The 21711-nt window shown below is 43.4% G+C and overlaps 2 protein-coding genes and 2 long non-coding RNA genes across 7 annotated transcripts in view; 3 read left to right on the forward strand and 1 right to left on the reverse strand.

Moving 5' to 3' along the window:
* Window positions 1-5414, forward strand: part of il1rapl2 (interleukin 1 receptor accessory protein-like 2) — a 301062-nt gene extending 295648 nt beyond the window's left edge. Inside the window, exons 16-19 of one of the 2 annotated variants that reach the window (XM_040173723.2) lie at window positions 1099-1221; window positions 2762-3001; window positions 3138-3168; window positions 3444-5414. In XM_040173723.2, coding sequence (XP_040029657.1) covers window positions 1099-1221; window positions 2762-3001; window positions 3138-3168; window positions 3444-3532 — 483 coding nt within the window. In that variant the 3' untranslated portion in view covers window positions 3533-5414. The remainder of the gene's footprint in view (window positions 1-1098; window positions 1222-2761; window positions 3002-3137; window positions 3169-3443) is intronic. The other variant, XM_040173724.2, reaches the window with a different exon arrangement.
* A 2359-nt stretch (window positions 5415-7773) lies between these two features.
* Window positions 7774-13885, forward strand: LOC120817464 (beta-1,3-galactosyltransferase 1). 2 transcript variants are annotated; one of them, XM_040173726.2, is made up of 6 exons: window positions 7774-7911; window positions 8044-8096; window positions 8424-8599; window positions 10007-10168; window positions 10574-10834; window positions 12128-13885. In XM_040173726.2, exons 1-6 carry the CDS (start codon window positions 7856-7858, stop codon window positions 12722-12724), a joined length of 1305 nt encoding a protein of 434 aa, XP_040029660.2. In that variant the 5' UTR covers window positions 7774-7855; the 3' UTR covers window positions 12725-13885. The 2 variants fall into 2 exon arrangements, with proteins under 2 accessions (XP_040029660.2, XP_077958202.1); XM_078102076.1 differs by having other exon boundaries at window positions 7785-7852.
* Window positions 13886-14511: 626 nt separating this feature from the next.
* LOC144406297 (uncharacterized) lies at window positions 14512-16882 on the reverse strand. Its single transcript, XR_013467552.1, has 3 exons — window positions 16548-16882; window positions 15687-16450; window positions 14512-15156 (listed from the first exon to the last, which is right to left on the reverse strand). It is a non-coding gene; the product is annotated as an uncharacterized LOC144406297 (long non-coding RNA).
* A 3802-nt stretch (window positions 16883-20684) lies between these two features.
* LOC144406296 (uncharacterized) lies at window positions 20685-21711 on the forward strand. 2 transcript variants are annotated; one of them, XR_013467549.1, is made up of 4 exons: window positions 20685-20857; window positions 21032-21172; window positions 21361-21454; window positions 21570-21693. It is a non-coding gene; the product is annotated as an uncharacterized LOC144406296 (long non-coding RNA). The 2 variants fall into 2 exon arrangements; XR_013467551.1 differs by lacking the exon at window positions 20685-20857 and having other exon boundaries at window positions 21031-21172; window positions 21361-21450; window positions 21570-21711.

A 21711-nucleotide genomic window follows, 5' to 3' on the forward strand; every position in this document is an offset into this window, starting at 1 on the left:
CGGAGAATAATCTCAGAGACACAAATAAGGAGTGAATTATAAGAGTGGAACAGATGGAACGCCAAATCTTTAGTTTTGTTTATTACCCTAGGTGAGACGAGTGCCATTGTAACACACCCCACCAGGGCTTTGGCACTTGGCCATCGACATCCGATCATCTGCAGAACCTGTTACAACAAAACAGTATTCACGGGCCGTCAACCTTTCCGAAGTTCTTGAGAAATGATGCATCCAAGAAATGGAGGTGATGCATCAATGCTCAGCAGATTGACATCAGCTGTGTTTTGAACTTACCCCCAACCAACCGCAACCTTGGAGGATGACATTTTATGGACCGCCTGAATGCATGTTTGTTTCCCTCTCCTGGTTCACTGGGATTTGGATCGCGTTAACTGAAATGAACTAAATACATAAATGCAACGGAGCGAACCTTTAAAAGATAGGACACCCCCATAGGACACAAACAAAGACTATGATACGATCATATTTGTATTTTCATGAACCTCTGGCTTTAGTCTACACTTATACCACTCTTAATGTGGATGTCTATACACAGTATGCAGTTGTAGTGTCTCTCGTGAGGTATGCTATAAGACATGTGGCAATTGTCCATTCCAGAGTCACCTTCCACAAATACAGGATGCAGGACACGATACTACACAGGGAACAGGCTTGATACAAATTAACGTAATCCTCTTAAATAATGAGGAGATGTTATTCCCTGTTTTTCATAATGTCAACAGAGCAAAGGTGTGTCCAGGTCTTAACTTCCCAGATCCTCTCTGTGTACAGAGTGTAGTAAATCAACAGTAAACTGTGGTTTATGTTGCAAACTGCTTTCAACAAACGACACATATACATTTGGTGCTGTTGTCAGTATTTAAGAATTTTTGAACAGAAATGAAGCTCAGATGAATACATCAGTAAAGTTGTTATACAAATGGTCATTGTGTTCTTTTACTGAGATGTGTCTTATCTTAAAAGATGAGCCAAATATATTTCCTACTTCTGTGGTGTCTTCAAGATAAAATCCCGTTGACTACTAAATCATTTGTAGGCAGAGTAAAAAACAATGCAACTGAGTTTCTATGGTAACAGGTGATGGACTCCGGTGAACAGGGCCTCTTTGGCGATCTCCAGACCACCGTCTCCACTATTGCCATGACAACCACTTCCGCCTCCTTGGGTCCCCCCAATGAGAGCCGCCATGGACATCATCAGGTCAGCTGTGGTTTACTTCATATGTTACTTATAAGCTTATGTACCTGTGTCACAGTGGCGCGAACATGGTGTCTGTGTGAGATGTTCGCGCATGTTGCAAAACCAAGCAAACAAAGTATCCCACGCAGATCTCTGGGGTCTGTTTCAGGAAGTGGGTTTAGTGGAAACTCAAGAGTTGTTTAACCCTGAGATGAGGGAAACTCTTGTCTGTTTCCAAAAGGGAGGTAACTAAAGCTCAGGGTCAGTCACCATGGTAACTGAGCCTGTGAACATAACCTAACTTCTTCAATAAACCTCAGGTTTCTTTCACAGTCTCCTCCCTCTGACAGCAGCCCAGCCAATCACACAGCGTGCTTTTATTTCCAGTTTTATTTTATTTCAAGTACTCTGTATCAGGCGTATTTTAGCGCAGTTTCTACATTTGCACAAAATAAGATGTTACGTTAAAGACTAAAGTGTTTTCTTGAACATGGCACGTCCTTTTCTCGACGATCCTGTTGATGAAGAAGCGGTTTTGCTTTGCAGGGTGTTGAACACGTCGGGAGAGAATATTGAGGTCCCAATTAGATATATTGTCATTTTCAGATGACTACTTGTTTGAACGATACAGTTTTTCTTCGCAGTCCATAAAATATGTACATAACCTCTTCCGTCCTCAAATAACTAACGTCCCCCCTCGTGGACATGCTCTCACGATGAGTGACGTTAGTTATATGAGGATGAGGTTATATACATATTTGATGGACTGTGAAGAAAATTGATACCGTTCAAACAAGTAGTTATCTGGAAATGACAATATATGATCGGGGTCTCAATATTCTCTCCCGACGTATGTTCAACGCCCTGCAAAGTAATACTGCTTCTTCATCAGCAGGATCGTCCAGAAAAAGACGTGCCATGTCCGAGAAAACACTTTTAACATTAACGTAACATCTTATTTTGTGCATATGTGGAAACTGCGCTAAAATACTGCTGTCAGAGGGAGGAGACTGTGAAAAAAACTCAAGGTTTATTGAAGAAAACCTGCTCCCGACCAGGTTATGTTCACAGGCTCTGTTACCATGGTGACTGACCCTGAGCTTTAGTTACCTCCCTTTATGAAACAGACAAGCCAGAGTTTCCCTCATCTCAGGGTTAACAAACTTTCCACCAAACCCGCTTCCTGAAAGTGACCCTGGGCGTGTGCAAAATAAAAACATTAATATTCACCTTCTCCTATGTTTAAAAAAAGGAAAAAAAGAAAAGCAATGGCATTTATGCAGACTATGGGCATGTCATTTGAAATGTAATAGGTTCCTCTGTCCCTGGTAGAGCATCACAAAAGAAGTCCCAACGCAGTTATACTGCTTGTATTTCCATCATTGTCTGACAATAAAGTTTAATGATCCACAATTATTCAACCAGACTGCAGCCAAAGATGATTACTTGCTTCCAAAGTTCATCTGGAAATTGAAGTATTGGATTAAAAAACTGAGCTTTAATTGCCTCTTGTAATAATACTCTATAAGAGTTAACACAAAGTCATGTTTCCTCATTACAGGTTGCCTTAGCGACAGAGATCCCTGACTACAATCAGATGACGTTGCCACTGGGAGGCGGCCATACAGCCACAGCTGCACAAATGAGGCATTTCTGCCGCAGCTACGAGTTCCAGCTTCCCCCACAGCCTCCCTCCATGTCGCCTCCCCTTCCATCTCTCTCCACAGTGCAGTTCTCCACGCTGGGCCCCGGGGGGCGCCACGTCTATTGCAACATCCCTATGACACTACTGAATGGACAGGTGGGGGGAAAACGACAGGACCAATTCAGTTTTCTCTGCAGTTCCTCAATAGTTTCTAGTATCCTTTACTTCTTGACATGTGCATGTAATCAAGAGTTTCATCAAATTAAAAATAAAACCCCTCTTTTCTCCCCAGGGGTTCAGAGCAGATCACTGGGGAACAAGAGGTCTGTTTGGATAAAAGAAAGTAGAATTAACATAGTAACTTCATATTATCCAATCTAAAATATACAATGATATTTTTCGACTGGGAAATAGCTGTCACAGACACTGCAGTTGTCATATATATATATATGAGGCTTGGTGCATTTTCGTGCAATAAGTCTGTATATACTGGTGAATTACAGACCCTGTGTGCTCTTTTTAACAATAGATTTCTTGCTCAGAGTTGTAGCTTGGGGGAGCGTTTCTTCTGATCATCGTTGTGATTTGTTTTTTCCAGGTGACTCAGAGCAGTACCCTCGGGAAGAAGCCAGAACTCCACCTGAACAGCACCTTTGTACCGCTCACCAGCAGAGAACTAAGCTCTGACATCTGGTAGACTGCTCCACCTTTACTGGATTACAAACCAGTTCACAGACTGTATTTACAGCCGGTTTTGGAAATGGAAGGGACTGGTTGGTCGACGGGTTTTTTCATTGGCTTTTTGGATGGTGTACAGTCTTGTTTTTCATAAGCGAACAGTTGACTTGAGGACTGCCTGCCGATTGAACAGATGAGTGCGCTGAGACTCTTGGACATACTGGTTGCAGACTGCATAGAGATACAGAAATATGAAACAACATTACTGGTCATACGCATTTGGAGTCTGACCACAGGATTGAACAGGAAGTGGACTAGTCAATGAAATGGTTCAGGATACTTTAACGATGAGTTTGTATGTAAGAACGAGCGGGAGTGCTTCCCTTGTAACCCGAATAAGTTGGACCCCGGAGTGTCTTGAACCTGCGTGGGGAAAGCTGCTAATTCGCCAGCTGCTTGACTGCTCGTAAATAGTGTTCCATAGAAAAACAAAAGTAGCATAATCTCAGAATGTCGACTGCAGTGCATCCATCGACCTGTGGTCTTGGTGGCTCGTCAATAAGCGTGGCAGACTTCGAGGAATACCAGTCCACCTTAAAACAACAAGTCAACCTCTTGAAATAAAATTCCTGCTTTTGGTACTTAGGAGCTAAAATGGTTGACCAAAAATAAATGGATTCCAGCAAGAATATTAAGATAATAAGTGATGTGTGAAACAATTGCTGAACTTACTGGGAAAGCACAGTTAGCTGGTGTATATGCAGAGGTAGTCGCTAAGGCTAGCTGACTGGAAGCTCCTTCTCGAGCTAAAAGAAAGACTGCAAACCAGCTAGCTCACCGTGTAACCCAATAATCAGGAACTACACAACTCACCAAGAGGCGACGTGGCCAACGAGCAACCAAACAGGTTTTATCACCGAGCCAAAATCATGGAGGACTTTTTCTATTTGCATGACCACCCATTTAGATAAAAAAGGAAAATAATCAAACAAATATAGATAAAAGAGTAAGCGACACAATCCTTTCTCGCAGCCTCTTTTTATATGGAGGGAGAAAAAACATTTGTTAATGAATTCTATTTGTTTTCTGTCCGGCCATTAAGAAATGATAAAAACGGCTGGGGGGTAAAAAAGAGATATCCCTCCAAAAACATGTTTATTTTTTGTTGTTATATTTAAGAAGTGTATGCTTTTAGAAGGTTGGTGAACATTATAACCAGTCTTTGTTTTTAATGTTTGTTAGTCTCTCAATAGTCTCTGTACAGCTTCCATAACTTATGCATAGACCTATACACAACAGTGATTTGTTCTTTAGAATTTATGTTATTTGTGTGAGACTCGCAGCCTCTTTTATGCTTTCATTATGTTCCGCTCTTCATTGGTGGTAAGATGGATTGATCGATGGGTGAGTGGATGGATGCATGGGTGGATTGATAGATGGATATGTGTACAGACTGGTGGGTGCTCACAGCAGTAAGACCCTGCTAACGGACTGGTGCTTTGAACCTGTCACTCTGGATTTGAGACTACTACCAATCAGCCAAAGGGGGCTTCCACTGCATCCAGAGTCGGACTGCAAGCTGAACCAGACCACACTTTTCTTTTTGAGCTTTAAGAAACAAAGATTATTACCATAATATTTAAGCAAAGTGGATAATGTTTGAATTTAAACAAGGAACTGTCATTGTCTTATTTAAACTAATGAACTCTGGATATTTGAGATTTGATACCATTTATAATTATTTGAGTTATATTCAATGGCAATATAAAGTATAGTGGTTGTCTTTTCATTTTTGCTCATTTATTTGACTATTCTTTGGATATATGGGTTGAACTAATTTAACTGAAAGCAAATAAAAAAATATAGGAGGTGTTTTGTACATCTTGGATGTCTGTCGTCTGACACAAATGTTATTTCTTCCTTCTTCTACCCCCTCTATTTACACAGTTTTAGGTTTCTTTCAGAACCAGAGAGCAAAACGTTTCCTCAACTGTCATGATAATGATCCTGTGTGCCACTCCTTTCGCACTGCTTCTATGCAACAACTAACCTGGCTGCCAGCTCACTTGCTCGAGTCCTTTTTGTTACTATAGAACCAGTAACTGCTGGTATCTGGTTGCTTGTGCCCAGGGGAGTAGTGATGTGTCGTTCGTGAACGATTTGTTCATTTTGAACGAATCCTTACAAGGACTCGAGAGTAACGAGTCCTCTCAAAAAAACATTAGTTAATTTTCTCGGGACTTGCATATATGCTCAATGAACGAAACATTGACCCGAAGACACGGTCGGGAGTAATTATTTTAATGCAGGAATTCATCTTGCCTCACCACCCCCGCCGACATGAACGAATGACTCGAAAAAAGATTTGTTCCTTACCCTTGGCTGATAATCAGGATAAAATTAAGATAAGTTTCTTAGAAGCTGTTTATTTTCATGTGCAAGAACACACACCGGAGGGAGAGCTTCCTTCTCTGCTTTCACTATTTGTGTCTAACCGGAGACGAATCATATCTTTCACCATACCGCATCACATTTCTTAACTAAAATCTATGCTATCTGCTTCCATAGAACAACTTTCTGACTAGCATTTCAGGAAGTCAAACCAATGACTGTCCACAGAGGGCAAAAGTTCATGTCTCACAGGTGTGGTTTTTCTAGCGTGCATTCCCACATACGTGAGTAAATGTACGCTGTGCTTAATCCGTTTCCAGTCGGCTGAACTATCGGTGCGATAGCCAATGCGGTGCAATCAACAATTTCTCTGGAACGAACTGCAAAGAGGTCATCGTAAAGGTTAGAAATTGAGACGTCATCAGGTGGAATAAATGAGGACCGGCTGGGGAACGTAAATGTGCGGTTATCTAGGTCCCCTCACCTTGGTTGCTTGTATACACAGTACAAGCTGTACAGAGTACAGACCAGCAAGTTTTTCTGCTTGAACTAGATTTCACTGGTGCTGTGGTGACGGGTGCGGCCTGCAATTCTCGGGATTTCCACGTGTTCCAAATTCCAAGTGTCAAACGAAAAGGCATCAGATTCTTCCTCAGTCATTCTCAGAAATAAACTTTTCACAGCAAGATGAGGCAGCTGTTGACTTGCTAGACTGGTCCAGCAAGAAAACTTAGTAGTATAATAATTTTTTTCCGCAAGCTAGTTCACTCGTGTAAAGTACACCCATGTTTAGTCCTCCGTTTGCCAAGGATACTACAAACAAACTTTCCTGAAGAATCATAATACGTCATCAACATGCGGGGCGCCGATCTGAACAACAGTTCCACCAGTAAAATGATAAGTTACATTAGATGTGATTTAGCTGACGCTTTTATCCAAAGCGACTTACAATAAGATAAGGAACAATGTAGGATGCATCTTGCATGCTAAGCGAGCACTCTACCATTTGAGCTAATGCCCCACTGACATTTTCACTGTTGATAATACATTAAAAAAGCTTTGTTAGAAAGTGAAGTAATGCCATAGACATTTTTATGAACATTTAAAATGAATGCCTCCACTAACCTAACTTCACTAGCTGGTCAGACTTAACAAACTAGCAGAATGTCTATGATAGTACACAATGTATTTTTCACTTGATGGTATACGTCAACGGCAATTGTGTTGTTTATTAGTCATTAATATTATGCACGGATCTTTACAGCAAGAATGAAGGAGTTGTGTGTGGGGATGACGCCGTTTGGTTTGAAGGGGTTTTGAGAGGGAAGTGATGGTGTGGCGGCGTGTGGTTACAACAGACTTTTCAAAACATTTGTAGCCTTGTAGTTCTGGTGCACTTATACTTCGTGTCAAAAACAAAATAACAACCCGGAGGTCCGGTTCTGCGGCAGCTTAACTTGCTTAACCTGCTTAGTAACGCCGTTGAGTCAGATCCTGCTCCACTCATTTTGTCCCCCCCCGCAGTCCCCGGTCCACAGGCCTCCACATCTCTATTTATCTCAGGAATACACATAAGAACAAACAGGTTTGAGATATTTCAACATCATCATCATTGTATTAAGTATTTTCTTTCTCTCTTCCTTTTCTCTGCGCCGCAACACTGTTGCTGCTGGCATAAACACATTTGTTTTGGGATTCGAGTCCAGGGACCCCCAAGAACAATGTACTGTTTGTTGACCGGTGGGAGCTGGCCTGTAGCTGGATACTGAAGTTCTGACTCATAGCTTTGGTCAATGGGGACACAAGGGCTGGGCTCGGGCTCCATGGGACCAGGGGTTTGGTTTGCGATGTTGCCTGAGGAGGTGGAGGAGGACGTGACGGGTGGATGGATGCTGGAGAGAGAGAGTCAGAGAAAAGACAAGCAGAGGAGACTTTGAGGTAATGGAGGATTTGAGGTTACCTAAAAAGCGTATGAAAACTGGACCAGCAGCCAGACAGTAAGTAACTTGATACTGAGCTGAATGTGTAAGCAAATAAACAACTAGCCTCGTAAAAGCAGAATATTAAATGATAGATCATGAAGGTCAGTCTCTGTTCTTCTGATAAAATGACATGTGGTTACAATGCAGGCAGCACAGAGAGACAAGGAGGCAAGGAGACATGCTGAACTCACCAAAACAAGGTGGGGGGGAAGTCACTGTCTTGCAGAAATTACACTATTCCTTTTAGATGTGTATTCAAATGGTCAGTGTTGTCCTCGAAACCATGTTTTAAATTTTCATATAGAAATATAGAATTGTAGGCAATGCACTTACAGTAACAAACAAAAATATGTGGAAGGGTATTCATTTGGACCCCCCCAATGTCTAAACCATAGTTACGCCCTTGCAACACACACTCAACCGGTCTGACTAGTATAAGGCAAAACATTTCCAGCACCTGGTATGTAAAACAACTATGTGGACCTGTTCTAACTTCTCCTTTTTCTCTGCATTGTGTTGTCTGGTAGCAAGTAGACAGTGGGCGCAACTCACCAGACTACCGCCACAACCCCCCAATATATTCACAAAAAGTGAGACATCCACCGCAACATCCTCATTCTTGTATTCATGCTGCATGGTCCGAGGCTGTCACAGTTGTCGATTTTTCTCTGCACAAAATGCTGTAAAAGTCTGTTTCCAAATGGTAAGTCGTGATTTTAATTAAGCTTTTTATTCAATTATAATATATTAACTTTAAATGGCTATAGAGGGAATTCCTAGCCTATTTGTTCTTCTTGAAAGGGAAATCTTTGATTGTGAATAGTATCGAGCCGTTGTTAAAATGGATCAGTCTGTTTGGATTTCAGTAGTCTCTACTCCCTTCAAACACTGGAGTTCTTGTCTGAAATGCAAAAAATATCGGTTACTTCTTAACTCTAATTCCCTCGCCCCTGGTTTCAGAGGGGGCATTTATTCTGATTTGATCACATTCATGTTTTTTCATTTATTATATAAGAATTTCTAAAAAACATTTTCCTCAGTTGAATTTGTACAATTATACATAAGTAAATGCTTGCTTTTGCAAACTGGACTGATTTTTATTATTTTATATAAATGCATGAAAATGACCCTTTGTATTTTGACACAGACCTGAGGACTACAATGAGAGCAGCTTTTCTAAACCCACAATACTGTGGTTAAAAAACAAGCCTGTGCATGCCTGCTTCTTAGAATGTGTTGGTTTAAACAGGAAGGGGCATGATCCTTTAGCCTTAACGTTTGAACATGTGGAATTTATGCCGTTTAGCACAGTAACGGTTGATAGTGTTTGTTTAATCAAATGAGGAACAGGAATCTCTGGGATGTTTGCACACTCCAAATCCCCATCTTGTGAGAGTCTCATGATGCACTACGAATAACCTAATCGAAATGTCGGAAAGGAGCCTGTGACAGGAAATGTGGACTCTTTTACTGCTCCATAAATGGTGGTGTGGGTTTGGAGCTTATTTTCTTCTGTTGATAGAAAGATGCTATATTTAGAATGTTCCATGAGGGCTGTCCCCAGTCCAGTCTCTCAAAAAGCGCCTGTACAGCAGGGGTGTCAAACTCATTTTATGTTTCAGAGACATCATGTCTAAGTGTACATTTTCTGTACGCCGAACAACAACAAAGACTGTCTGCCTTGTGGCATCGTGTATCAGTAACTTATAAGAACACCAGTTAGCCTAAAATGTGGAAGTCATCGAAAGTAGGGTGTTTCAGGAAAAGAGTGAATCACAATGAAGGCCACAAGATAGTTTTTACATTGCCTTTGCAACAACTTTTAACCAACCCAGAGCCAGCTCTGTCCCTGTTCAACAAACCCATAAATCAGTTCTTAAAACCACTTAATTATAACTCAACAAATCCTGAAGTTCTTTGTCCCAGCCTAAAGGTTTTCTGAACATAACCGATATTTACACATAAATCATAACTAATGAGGACCGCTTCAATTACAGGTCAAGGGGAAAGCAATATTATTTTCCTAATTCCAATCGGGTAATAGACTGGAGTTCCCGTCATGTGAGGTTATGAGGTATTAATGATATAACTTTTTCTTGGCACTGTAAAGACTCCTGGGACAGGAACGAGACGATGCTTTGTTTGTGTGGTGCTGCCCCTCATGATTGGGACGGTCACATTAATGTTCTACACTTCGAGCCTCAAAGTGCCATGGCCTCTGATGTTTTCGTCAAACCAGTCTTACAACAGTATAGCTACTACAGTGCAGTATGTAAGTATATTTGCTTTCATCTTGAAACAAGGACAGCTCTTGAAATGAACAAAACAAAGAAAATGTACTTTTTCCCTTTTTATCTGAAAATACATGTCATTAGTAGTAAGACAACCCTATTAACATTGTTTCATCATCTGCTACGATAAAAATATGTTTGAGAAAAGAAAAAATTGTCATGTTCATTTAATACGATACAAATGTGCAGGGATATATATATATAATGTAGCTTTAAGATGTGAAAACACAACTTGAAGCTAATTAGATAATTAATTAGATTAAAAAAGCGATAGTTGAAAAATGTCCTTTACAACTTCAGGTTTTGTCTTTGTACATGAAACAAACAAAAAGAGAAATCATTCAAGTGCAAAACCAACCAAACGGAAACATCATCTGTTTGCACAGATATCATCAGATCCCCCTTCGATTTACCACGTGGCGTACCGGCACCCCTACCGTTGGGTGGTAGACGAACCACATAGATGTTGGAAAGAAAGCCCATTCCTGGTTCTTATGATCCCAGTGGCGCCCCACAACAGAGAGGCCCGTGATACGCTACGTAACACCTGGGTCAAAGAGACAAAAGTGCTGGGCAGAGTGATCAGCCACTTCTTTCTTTTGGGAATGTCCACAGAGACCAATGGCACAGAAATCATCCAAGAGCAAGTAAGTTGATTTATTACAAGTATCTCAATTTGCTTTTTCGGTCGCTGTCAACACAGCAACCAGCATAGCTATCAAGTGGGGAGAAGCATTCCAGCATTAAACCGGTTTCTGTGTGTGCTGTGATTTCAGTACAACAGTGTGCAACTACCCGTTGCATAGATATCCGGGCGAACGGCTTGGTTAACCACAACATTGTGAAGCCGTAAGCACAAAAGTCCGTGCCAGGTGGTACGGGAGGAGAAGGGAGAAGCCAAGGTTGATTTCTTTTCACGTTACGTGGTGTTGGTGCTTATGGGACTGCTGTGGTGATTTTAACCAAAATGACCTATCACTGTAAAAAAAACTTGCAAGAAATAAATGTAATTTTTGCCACAAGACATGGTGTTTCCCATAACTATAAATGTGAAACAATGCATACTTTCAAGTAAAATTAACTAGGAAAGTCATTTTAACATTTCCTTCAAACTATGTGTTGAAATGTACTATACAGTCATGTGTACTTAGAGAGCAATCCATAGCCAAATTAAACACAAAACCGAATTGTAAATCCAATTTGTCTCTACTCAAAAGTGTACGGCAACAATTAAACTTATCTTTTTAAGTTGACCCCTTTGATTATTTAGTATCTACCAATCTCTCCCTGAACCTGGTTTTGTTGCGATTGTGGCGAGTGGAACTCTTTCGGGGCGGAGCGCCCTGTCAGACACTTTAAGCAACAGATCCGGGCGCTGTGAGGCGCGTAGAGACGTTCAACGCCTGGAGGAAGATTGTGAAGCTACAACCCGTTCAACGTAGTTGAAACCCAAAGTCAGCGGAGACAAAACAGCAGCGTGGCAGGGACGGGAGGGGCTGGTGCAGATACCAGCGCACGCGACGCAATTTTACAACCCCGTCAGGGAGCTTCGCGACAATACACCTGCAGTGCCGATAGTACAGCTACACAGAGCCAGCAGCAACACTCAACCCGATTGCGTTAAAGGAAAGATTGGGTTTGTAACAGGGAGACACTGTTGCACAACCGTGACTGCGGCACGAACGCGAGACGACCCAGAACGGAAATGTACCTCCAGCAACAAAGTAACGGGGTCAACCCCCCCCCCATGGCATGCCCCCATGGCATGCAGTTACTTCCTGAGTGGTCCAGAGAGTGAAGTGATTGAAACCACCTGCGACTAGTCAACCTGCTACACTATGAAGAAGCAATTTGCAGAGCTTGTTTAGTCAACGTCCTAAGTGTCCAATGAAGCAATTCATTTCTGCTCTAACCTCTGCCTGCTATCTCCCCCTTTGTAGATGTTGCAGGAAAGCCAGAGACATCATGACATTCTCCAGAGTGACTTTTTGGATAGCTACAATAACCTCACCATTAAAACCATGGTGATGTTTGAGTGGCTCAGCTCCCGTTGCCCTAACGCCTCCTACGCCATGAAAGTCGACGCGGACATGTTCCTTAACGTCCACAACCTGGTTGACATGCTTTTGAAAGCCCCCCCACACCTGTACCTGACGGGAATGGTGGCGAGGCATGCGCCTGTTATTCGAGACCCCACCTCAAAGTGGTATCTGCCGCTTTCAGTCTTCCCTGAGCCCTTTTTCCCCCCGTATGCCCTGGGACTGGGCTATGTGTTCTCTCTGGATTTACCTCACAGGATAGTGGAGGCCTCGGCTCACGTCAAAACCGTTTACATCGAAGATGTCTCCGTGGGACTGTGCATGAAGCATTTGGGAATCGGACTGACTTATCCTCCTCGTTGGGATTTGTTTCAAGGACCTGTGCCCGATGCGCCGAGCAACTGTTACTGGAACTCGATCATAACGACAATAATGCAGAACTCCGACAAGATTTCCCAAGCATGGGAATTATATCAAAGATACAAAGATGGCTGTTAACACTTGTGTCTGTGCTGTAAAAATAACTTATGGCTGTTGGTAAAGCCTGCACAACACCGCCTTTATTTTAGAGTTATATCAAAACAGATGTTTATTTGTTAAGCAAAAAGTATATCTTGGGTGTCTGTAGGGATTGAACACATGATAAAGATGACAATTATTTTGAGGATTCCACAATGTAAACCCATGGTGACAGCATGTAAAGGTTCCTCATAACTAGCAAATGCTATAAGTCATATTTTTTTAAAGCTACCCGTAGGAGCATCAAGGAAAGGGTTGTTTTGTCCACAGCGAGTAAAAAACGCACGATCTTCAACCAAAGAAACGACAATGGAGGAAAAGGATGACTCACCACATGAAATAATTGAAATGTACTGTCACCAACATGCTAGTATCACCGCCAAGCATAATGTCATTATTTTAAGCAGAAAATCCTTTTTGCGTGCAAAGTTCTTTGTTAAGAAAGCTGGTTGTATGTGTTGACCTCCGAATGAGTCGGCGATGAAGGGAGGCTGTTTATTCACTGAAAGGAGGGAATAGGCATTTGCTTCATATCTGGATCAACACACTCCTGCCCCCTCGTCCGCCGGGCAAAATACCTTTGAAACAGAAAAGGTGATCATTTACTTGAATTAATATCGGCTTCATGCTCACTTGGATGTTGTTTTCTGCAGCTGTGTCAACAAGGAAAGTTGTTTAATATTTATCCCACCATCACTGTTATAAATTACTCTGGTGGCGTACTACGACATTTTATCTACTGACTTGAGTATTTTGCACAAACATGTATTGTCCCATAAAGCAGTAAGTAGTTTTAGTTTTAGAGTAGTAGTAGTTTAGTCCAGTAGTTTTAGAGAGACAGACATTTAGGGTGTAAGGGGGAGATTCAGTTCAGTTGAATTAAATGCTATTGTCACAGGCCGGCTCATAGCCTGTGGAAAAAATGAGGGGACACACTGTAAACCCAGATTTTGTTTCTAATTAAACTTTTATGTTTATGTAGACTGCACTGTCTCCCCCAGGGGGGGGGGGGGGGGGGTCTGACTTTTTACGGGGTGGCGGGCTGTTTATAATGAGAAACACTGAACTGGCAGCGGTCGGTTATAAAAATAACCAGTATGTTGTTGTGGAATATTTCAATAAAAGCTCGGTAGAAGAGAATGATTTGTCTGATAAAACAGAGTCTTGATGAATGATCAAAGTTGCAAAAAGTCCATTTACTGCTTGCAAGCAGGAGGTCAAATACACAGGCACGTATCACGGTGCTCTGTGGAAATGGCGTCTCCGAGCACTAAAGACGCTGAGTTTTTATACACATGTGAAGAACATTCTCCGTGCCAGCTACGAGAAGCTGCAAAGCAGGTTGAGATAAGAACCCAGGTGAAGCTGAGGGTAGCGCGCGCACACACACACACACACACACACACACACACGCACGCACGCACGCACGCACGCACGCACGCACGCACGCACGCACGCACGCACGCACGCACGCACGCACGCGCGCGCGCGCACGCGCACGCGATCCTCCTCAGTGGCCGCTGCAAATCATTATTAATTAACATGAAAGTAAAACTTGGATCCAGAACTTTCGTACAGAATAAGATATGAACCAAGGCCATGAAGAGGACTCCTTGGTTTTGAAGCTTCTATGAGATCGAGTCGACCGCCCTCCCTTCTCAGAGCACAGCTGCAAACTAACATTTTGTATCATGCTGCTCTTTGCACATCAGGGTCAAATACAGGACACTTGAGACACGGCTTTAGCACAAGACAATGTTATAACATTTTTACCATTACATTCCACTCTTGATTATTCTTTAATCACACATAATATTGCAAAAAAAAAAATGTTTTTGTGAGACCATGTCTCGTGTTTAGCAAGCAAATGTAAACCACTCTTTAGATAGCTGATAACAAAATCACAAAAAGATACTTAGATAATGAAACTGAAGCAAGCAATAATAGGAATAAAACCGTAGTGACACAAACGACTACTGTGTCTATGTGGAGGGGTCCTGGCCGTGTTCTTCTTCTTGTGTTGGTAAGCAGGTACACGTTGGGATGTGGAGTCTGCCAACCGTCTTTCTTGTGAGGCATCCGCGTTGTAGACAGTCAACACAGATCACAATGCACTGTGTGTCTGTCGGTCAACTGCCCGTCCGTGGTCACTGGATCGGTGGTGTCGGTTGATTGACACGTGTTGTGGGGGTAGGGTCGCCTGAGCCCACTGCTGGTACTGGAACCTTCTTGCAATGGGACGCGTGGACCCAAGTTGCCCTCTCAGCTACTTTGACAGCTGTTTGGGTGATGAGGAGGATCTGGAATGGTCCCTGCCAGCGTCGTGCTTTCCAGTTTTTCACCACCACAAAGTGACCAGGTTTCAGCTTGTGGAGTGGGCCTTCAGCTGGTTTTGGGAGGGCGGCTGCAACCTGTTGTCGTATGTTAGACAGAGCAGAAGAGAGTTGTGCACAATATTTTAACATTTCATGTTCGCATAATGCGGTTGAAGGGAGTGGTGCCGTCGGTGCCTCGGTTCCTACGTGAGGAGGAAAACCAAACAATATCTCAAAGGGACTCAGGTTGCTTCGGGTTCGTTTTCTCATGCGCATGTACATCAACACTAGAGGCAGGGCTTTTGTCCAGGGCAGACCTGTGTCTGCACAGCATTTTGCCAATTTGGTTTTGAGTGTGCCATTTTCTCGTTCCACAGCCCCTCCACTGGCTGGATGGTATGCACAGTGTGGTTTTAAATCAATACCCAGGTATGCGCTTAATTCTGTAATGGCCTGGTTGACCAAATGAGAACCATTGTCACTTGATATTTTAGAAGGAATGCCCCATCGAAGGATGATTTCAGAAATTAGGGCCTTGGCTACTGTTGTAGCGGTTTGTTTGCTTGATGGAAAAACCTCAACCCACTTGGAAAACATGTCTACCATCACTAGACAGTGTTTCTTACCTTGTGATGGAGACAACTCCACAAAATCCATCATAAAGTGCTCAAACGGGCGGGTTGGTGGTGGGTGTGCAGCCTGGCTGGACACGCCCACGGACCTGCCTGCATTGTGAGTAGAACAGGTGACGCATGCAGAACAGAATTTTTGTGCACATGCTGTGAACCCTTTTGTAAACCACGTCTCATTAAGTGCACGTAACATTCCCCCTTTTGACACATGGTCTAACCCATGAGTCAACTTAGCATAATGAGCAAAATAGTGTTTAGGTAAACACGGCTTGCCGTCGGGTCCAGTCCAGATACCGTTGGTGTAAACACAGCCAGATGTGGACCAAAGCAGTCTTTCATCAGGGGTAGAGCGTGACTGCATCGCTGTGAGAGAGGAGGGAACTGACTCCTCAGAGCACATGAGAGCACAGGTAGTGGGAAGCGGAAGCAGAGCAGCAGCTTCTGCAGCCGAGTCTGCTCGAGCATCATATATACATCATCCGTATTGGACGTGTGGGCTGCACATTTACAGACAGCAATAGCTGTGGGTAGCAAGATAGATTCCAACAGTTCAGCAATGAGAGTGTGATGTAGGATTGGCTTACCGTCCGATTTAAGGAAGTTCCTGTGTTTCCACAGCACCCCAAAATCATGTACTACACCAAACGCAAAGCGAGAGTCAGTGTGAACTGTGACTGTTTTACCCGTAGCCAGTTTACAGGCCTCGGTCAGAGCGATGAGCTCGGCTGCCTGGGCTGAGAGGTGACATGGCAGAGGACCTGAACACAGCACACCAGAGTCAGAAACAACAGCAAAACCAACACCATTTTCACCAGACTGAGGATCGCGGGAGGCGGATCCATCCACATACATTACCATGTCGCTGTTAGTTAGTGGAGCGTCCACTAGGTCAGGGCGAGGAGTGCACTGAGCTTGGAGCTCAGCCAAACAGTTGTGGTCCTCCCATCCCCAGGAATAGGAAGTAATGATGCAGGGTTAAGGTTAGTACAACGTTTATAGTGACATTCGGCATGTCCAGGAGACATGTGTGGTAACGCAAATAGCGAGCCGCACAGAGGTTAGAGGTTTTCTGTTCGAGGAGAATCAAAGAAGCCGCGTGCGGAACGAGCAGAGTGAGCGGTGCGTAACCCACTATGTCACGTGAGGCAGTGAGCGCCTTTTCAGCCGCGGCTACAGCGCGCAAACATTGTGGCAGTCCTGCAGCGACAGGGTCGAGTTTAGCGGAGAAATACGCAACCGTGTACACAGTGAGTTCTGTGAAACCCTGTAGAGGCGGAGCGCAGAACGAGCGGATCGATTGTCTCCTCCCAGTCAGTGAGAGATTCACACTGAGCCACAAATGGTCCCAAATCCCTCCATTGGTCAAGGCGTCCTTTAGACAGTGAGACATGGGGATAGGAGCCGGGAACTTTAAACAGTTCTTTCTGTGTGGGAGACAGAAACAGACACAGCAGATTTACAAGTTGACCAGTACAAAGTAGAACAGGCAATTGCATCATTGAGGGCCTCAAAAAATGTCTCTTCAAAAGAGCCGTCTGGAGATGACGTCAAACAAATACCACATGTACACATCAAGTCTCTGCCCATCAGATTTATGGGACAGAGTGAAGAGAGTAAAAAGAATGTTTTACTTTTATGTCAGGGTTTAGGTCAGTCTCGTCAGAGTGTACACTCGTCATAGGTGCAGTACATTTTTCTGTCACAGTCAAACCAGAAGCCCCTTGAGAATATACATATCGCCCACTCATTTTTTGATTTGGAAAAGGTTTTTCTTGAATTACTGAATGAGTAGTTCCGGAGTCTACTAAAAACGTCAATTCTTTCCCTTCCACAATTACTCTTGTAGTTGGCATATCTTTGTATGCATCTGATGAAAACATAGCATACGTGAGTGGTGGTGGTGTGGATGTATTCTGTTGCTGTTGCTCTAAGTGAGAAATGATGCTGAGCAAAACAGCATGTTGTTCTGCAGTGTGCGTGCGAGGAAGCAGGTCTTCATTGCAGCATTGTGTGTGCGTGTGTATGTGGGTGTGCGTGCGAGGAAGCAGGTCTTCATTGCAGCATTGTGTGTGTGTGTGTGTGTGTGTGTGTGTTTCACTTCCCTGTTTTGGAGAGGCAGCAGTAGTCACTCCTTCACACGTGCAATCTCCATCCCACACACAGTCAGTCTGAAGTGCCGAATTGTTGACCCCCTCTGTCAGTCCATGTGGCTGACGTACCAGGTTTGAACGGGAGGGGCAGTCTTTGTACCAATGTCCTGTTTTGCCACAGAGGAAGCGTTCATCGGGTTGCACTTCTCGTGGGGCCCCTCCTTGAAAACACCCTCTTCTCCCATGATTTATTCCATACGCTCGTCCTCTGTTGGTCCCTCCCATAAGAATTTCTGGATGGGTGGGGGTCTCGTCCTCCTTCTGCACCCAGTGTCAACTGTTTTACGGCTTGGAGCATCGCAAGCTGGGCTTTCTCCCCAGTCTGCTTGCTGCGTTTGTCTTGACACATTTGATTTTCCACATGCATTTTATAATTGTGTCGTGCATGTTTTGCCACTTGACTTGTGAGCCTTGCATCTTCCAGACCCACGACAGAGTGTCCAGTGGCAGTTTTGACGTCTGGCAGAAGCCCGTTCATAAAGGCGTTCTTGAGATGAGTTTCCCACACAGTCATGTTGGTTATGTCTGTGGGCTCCTCGAGGCCGATGTGAATATGACAGGCAGCCACAAGACGCTGATAGTAAAATGTTACATCTTCGGCTTTACCTTGTTTCGTGCTGTTGATGAGGGCCATGTTGACTGGGAAGGCCGCAACCACAGCAGCACAGACGTCTGTTATGTCTTTGCATAACGTCAAGAACTCTTTTCCAAAAGCCACGCCATTTTTTATGGTGGGCAGATGGGAGGCAGGTAGTCCATCCTGTGGCCCTGGAACTTGAAACATGGGGGCTTGAATATAAGACCCATCCAGTTTACTCTCCATGGTGGTGTTAGGACTAAGAAAATCCACAATTCTGCCGGCTGTGCCCCTCCAGGGGGATGGGTCGTGGATTGACCATGCAGAGTCCGGGGTGGACTGGGCTGTGGGGTCAGGTCTGAATGGGTTGAGGGGTGAGCATGGTTTGACGTCTGCACCTCCCTGGTCTCCCAGCCGGGTTTGACTGCGTGTTACAGGTCTGGAATTTGACAACACGTGTTCAGGAGAGGACCGCCTGCCCCTGTCAGGGATGGATACAGTGGAGAAGACACACATGGATTATTCTGTGTTTCAATGTCAGGTTTTTCAGTTTTTAAACACGTCATTTTCGATCATTCGTTTTCTCTCCCTGCATTCACATTGCATTTCCCATTGTGCCAGACATGTCTGCTTTTTCTCTATTATTTCCAAGTCTTTAACTTAGATCTTTTTACCACTTTTCAATTTTTTTAACTTTGCTTCCAAATCCCCTCTTAACCTTTTAAGTTTAGCGGCACTCAACGAGCCGTTTTCTGGGAACCCAAACTCTTTTGTCCAGTACGGGAGACACTCTGTACATGTTTTCCCGTATTTCTGCTGCATCATTGCCACAATCGGACCCGACGTTCCGTGTGTTTTGCGGACTGGCCACCCATCTTTTACTGGTGGACCCTACCGGTTTACTTATTACATTACAGTCGTCACCGTAAGGCTTAGTTTCTTTACTCGAGGAAACACTTTCCAAAAACCCCACTCAAAACTCACGCTTCGATTTTGCCACGATCTTATTCTAAGGGTAATTCAGTAGAACTCACGTTTGGTTAACAATAACAGTGATACCGTTTTACCTGCTTCAGTATAAAATTCACGTAGGCTATTTCCACGGTCTTATTCCACAGGTGGAATTCACGTTCGTTCAATAGCAACGGTCTTATTTTACCCGGGTAGTCAAGCGATCTGCGTTACGATCTCGGAGAATTTGTTCCGAGTGAAATCTTTACCGTAAGCAATCCTGTCTTCTACTTGTAGTCTAGCGATGTTACGATCTTGGAGAATTTGTTTTTCGCTGGATACACGTGACGTCGATCAGGACTCCTCTGGTTTCCTGCCGGTCCTTTGAGGCAGGTATGAGGCAGGATCATCAGCTGGTGATCCTGGAAAGGGCCCTTTCCCCGGACGGGGACGGTCAGTGAATCCTGTTCGTGACGCCAAATTGTTGTGGAATATTTCAATAAAAGCTCGGTAGAAGAGAATGATTTGTCTGATAAAACAGAGTCTTGATGAATGATCAAAGTTGCAAAAAGTCCATTTATTGCTTGCAAGCAGGAGGTCAAATACACAGGCACGTATCACGGTGCTCTGTGGAAATGGCGTCTCCGAGCACTAAAGACGCTGAGTTTTTATACACATGTGAAGAACATTCTCCGTGCCAGCTACGAGAAGCTGCAAAGCAGGTTGAGATAAGAACCCAGGTGAAGCTGAGGGTAGCGCGCACACACGCACACACACACACACGATCCTCCTCAGTGGCCGCTGCAAATCATTATTACTTGACATGAAAGTAAAACTTGGATCCAGAACCACACGCAAGCATTGGAAGCGTTTCCAGGCAAAATTGAATATAAAAAAAATTATATTCCATTTTGACACGAATACATATAAATAAATGGCATGTTGATGATTGAAAGTCTCGAGTTTGACATAAATGGAGATATACAAATGTAATTTAAAAAAAAAAAAAGATTATCGATTTTCAAATATTGGACCTGTTCAGAATGCAATATTCTGTAGTGTATTTACCGTCAATACTGCCGACGTCTTTTTTCACATGCCGGTTTTCTCTGTAACACAGGTTTGTTTCGGTTTTATTACCTTATTGTATTTAACAGTGACATTGTTGTGCTGAGTTGTTGACCTAAACACTTTGTTTTACAGATTCTTGTGGTGTGAGGATGCTGTGGAAGTGCATTCAGCAGGACAACCAGCTAACAAGAAGGCAAACAAAGGTGAAATCAAGTACTTGCCCAACTTTCCTGATGGATTTGATCAGGCCAGGGTGCCTGTAAAGACTTGGTTGATGAAATGCGGAAGAGAACACCAAATGGACCTCTTGTGAAACAGAAGATGGATCAGACGTTTGCTCTGAGAAGAGGTAGGAGTCAGAACCTGCCATAAGCACGATGGTGAGACGCTGGCCTGCCCTTTTCACTGAAGATCAAGTATGTTTAAGAAAGAACATAAAATACTTATCTTTCTATTATATTATGTGTCTAGATGTATGAAAAGGACATTCATGGATGTTTTTCAGGACAGCACTACTTTGCAGATGGCTTAGCTGCCTTGTATAGTTCAGTTGATCTAAATTGAGATTTTTATTGTTCTGTATTTTTCAGGTGTTCATGGAGTTCAGCAGGATTGTGGGCAAGAACCTCAAGACGGAATTCTATGAGAGCATCAGTCCTCGTCTCCTCGAGTTATTTGGATCCAAGAGAGGGAATGTTGGACAGTTGACACATGTTTTACAACAGACCAATGCAAGTCCACACACATTATGTACTTGGCATTGTTTTTCTTAGGTTAGGTATAAACATCACAATGCTACTCTTAGTTGTATAATTCTCTCCAAACATTGCTCGGCCTGTTTAAGCTTTCTTGGAGATCATTATTTGTTTCATTTTAGCCATCTAACTTGGTACGTGGTACTGTGTTTAATTCCCAAAAGACTACAGAGCCAACTGCGATCCGGACACAGGTGCTCAGAGGGCTTCCTATCATCCTTGGGGACAACCCCACAGACTTCAAAGCAGGCTTTGTAAGTAAGCTCTTGCTTTCTTATCATTTATTTTTCACCACGACACTTCTATTGATTCGTTTTTTTTCAAATCAGAAATATAATGTAATGATTGTGCTCTTCTGTTTTTCTTTATTTAGGAATCTGACGATTCTTTTCGTGACCTTGACATTGGGATACTCCAGCATCTCAGTCCAGCCTCGTTGAAAATCATCATTGAGGGAGAAGTCGTGATGGACAACATTCAAGATCAAAGCAATATGCATTCTGTTTGGACTCATG

This window comes from Gasterosteus aculeatus, chromosome 4 (assembly GCF_964276395.1).
Source record: "Gasterosteus aculeatus chromosome 4, fGasAcu3.hap1.1, whole genome shotgun sequence".
NCBI lineage: Eukaryota > Metazoa > Chordata > Actinopteri > Perciformes > Gasterosteidae > Gasterosteus > Gasterosteus aculeatus.

What these genes read in the sequence shown, in the direction of transcription:
- LOC120817464 (XM_040173726.2), top strand. Translation starts at nt 7,856, where the DNA reads ATGGAGGATTTGAGGTTACCTAAAAAGCGTATGAAAACTGGACCAGCA. An exon ending in GCTGAACTCACCAAAACAAG is followed by an intron (nt 8,097 to 8,423) that starts GTGGGGGGGAAG and finishes GTTGTCTGGTAG; the next exon opens with CAAGTAGACAGTGGGCGCAA. An exon ending in TAAAAGTCTGTTTCCAAATG is followed by an intron (nt 8,600 to 10,006) that starts GTAAGTCGTGAT and finishes GGCACTGTAAAG; the next exon opens with ACTCCTGGGACAGGAACGAG.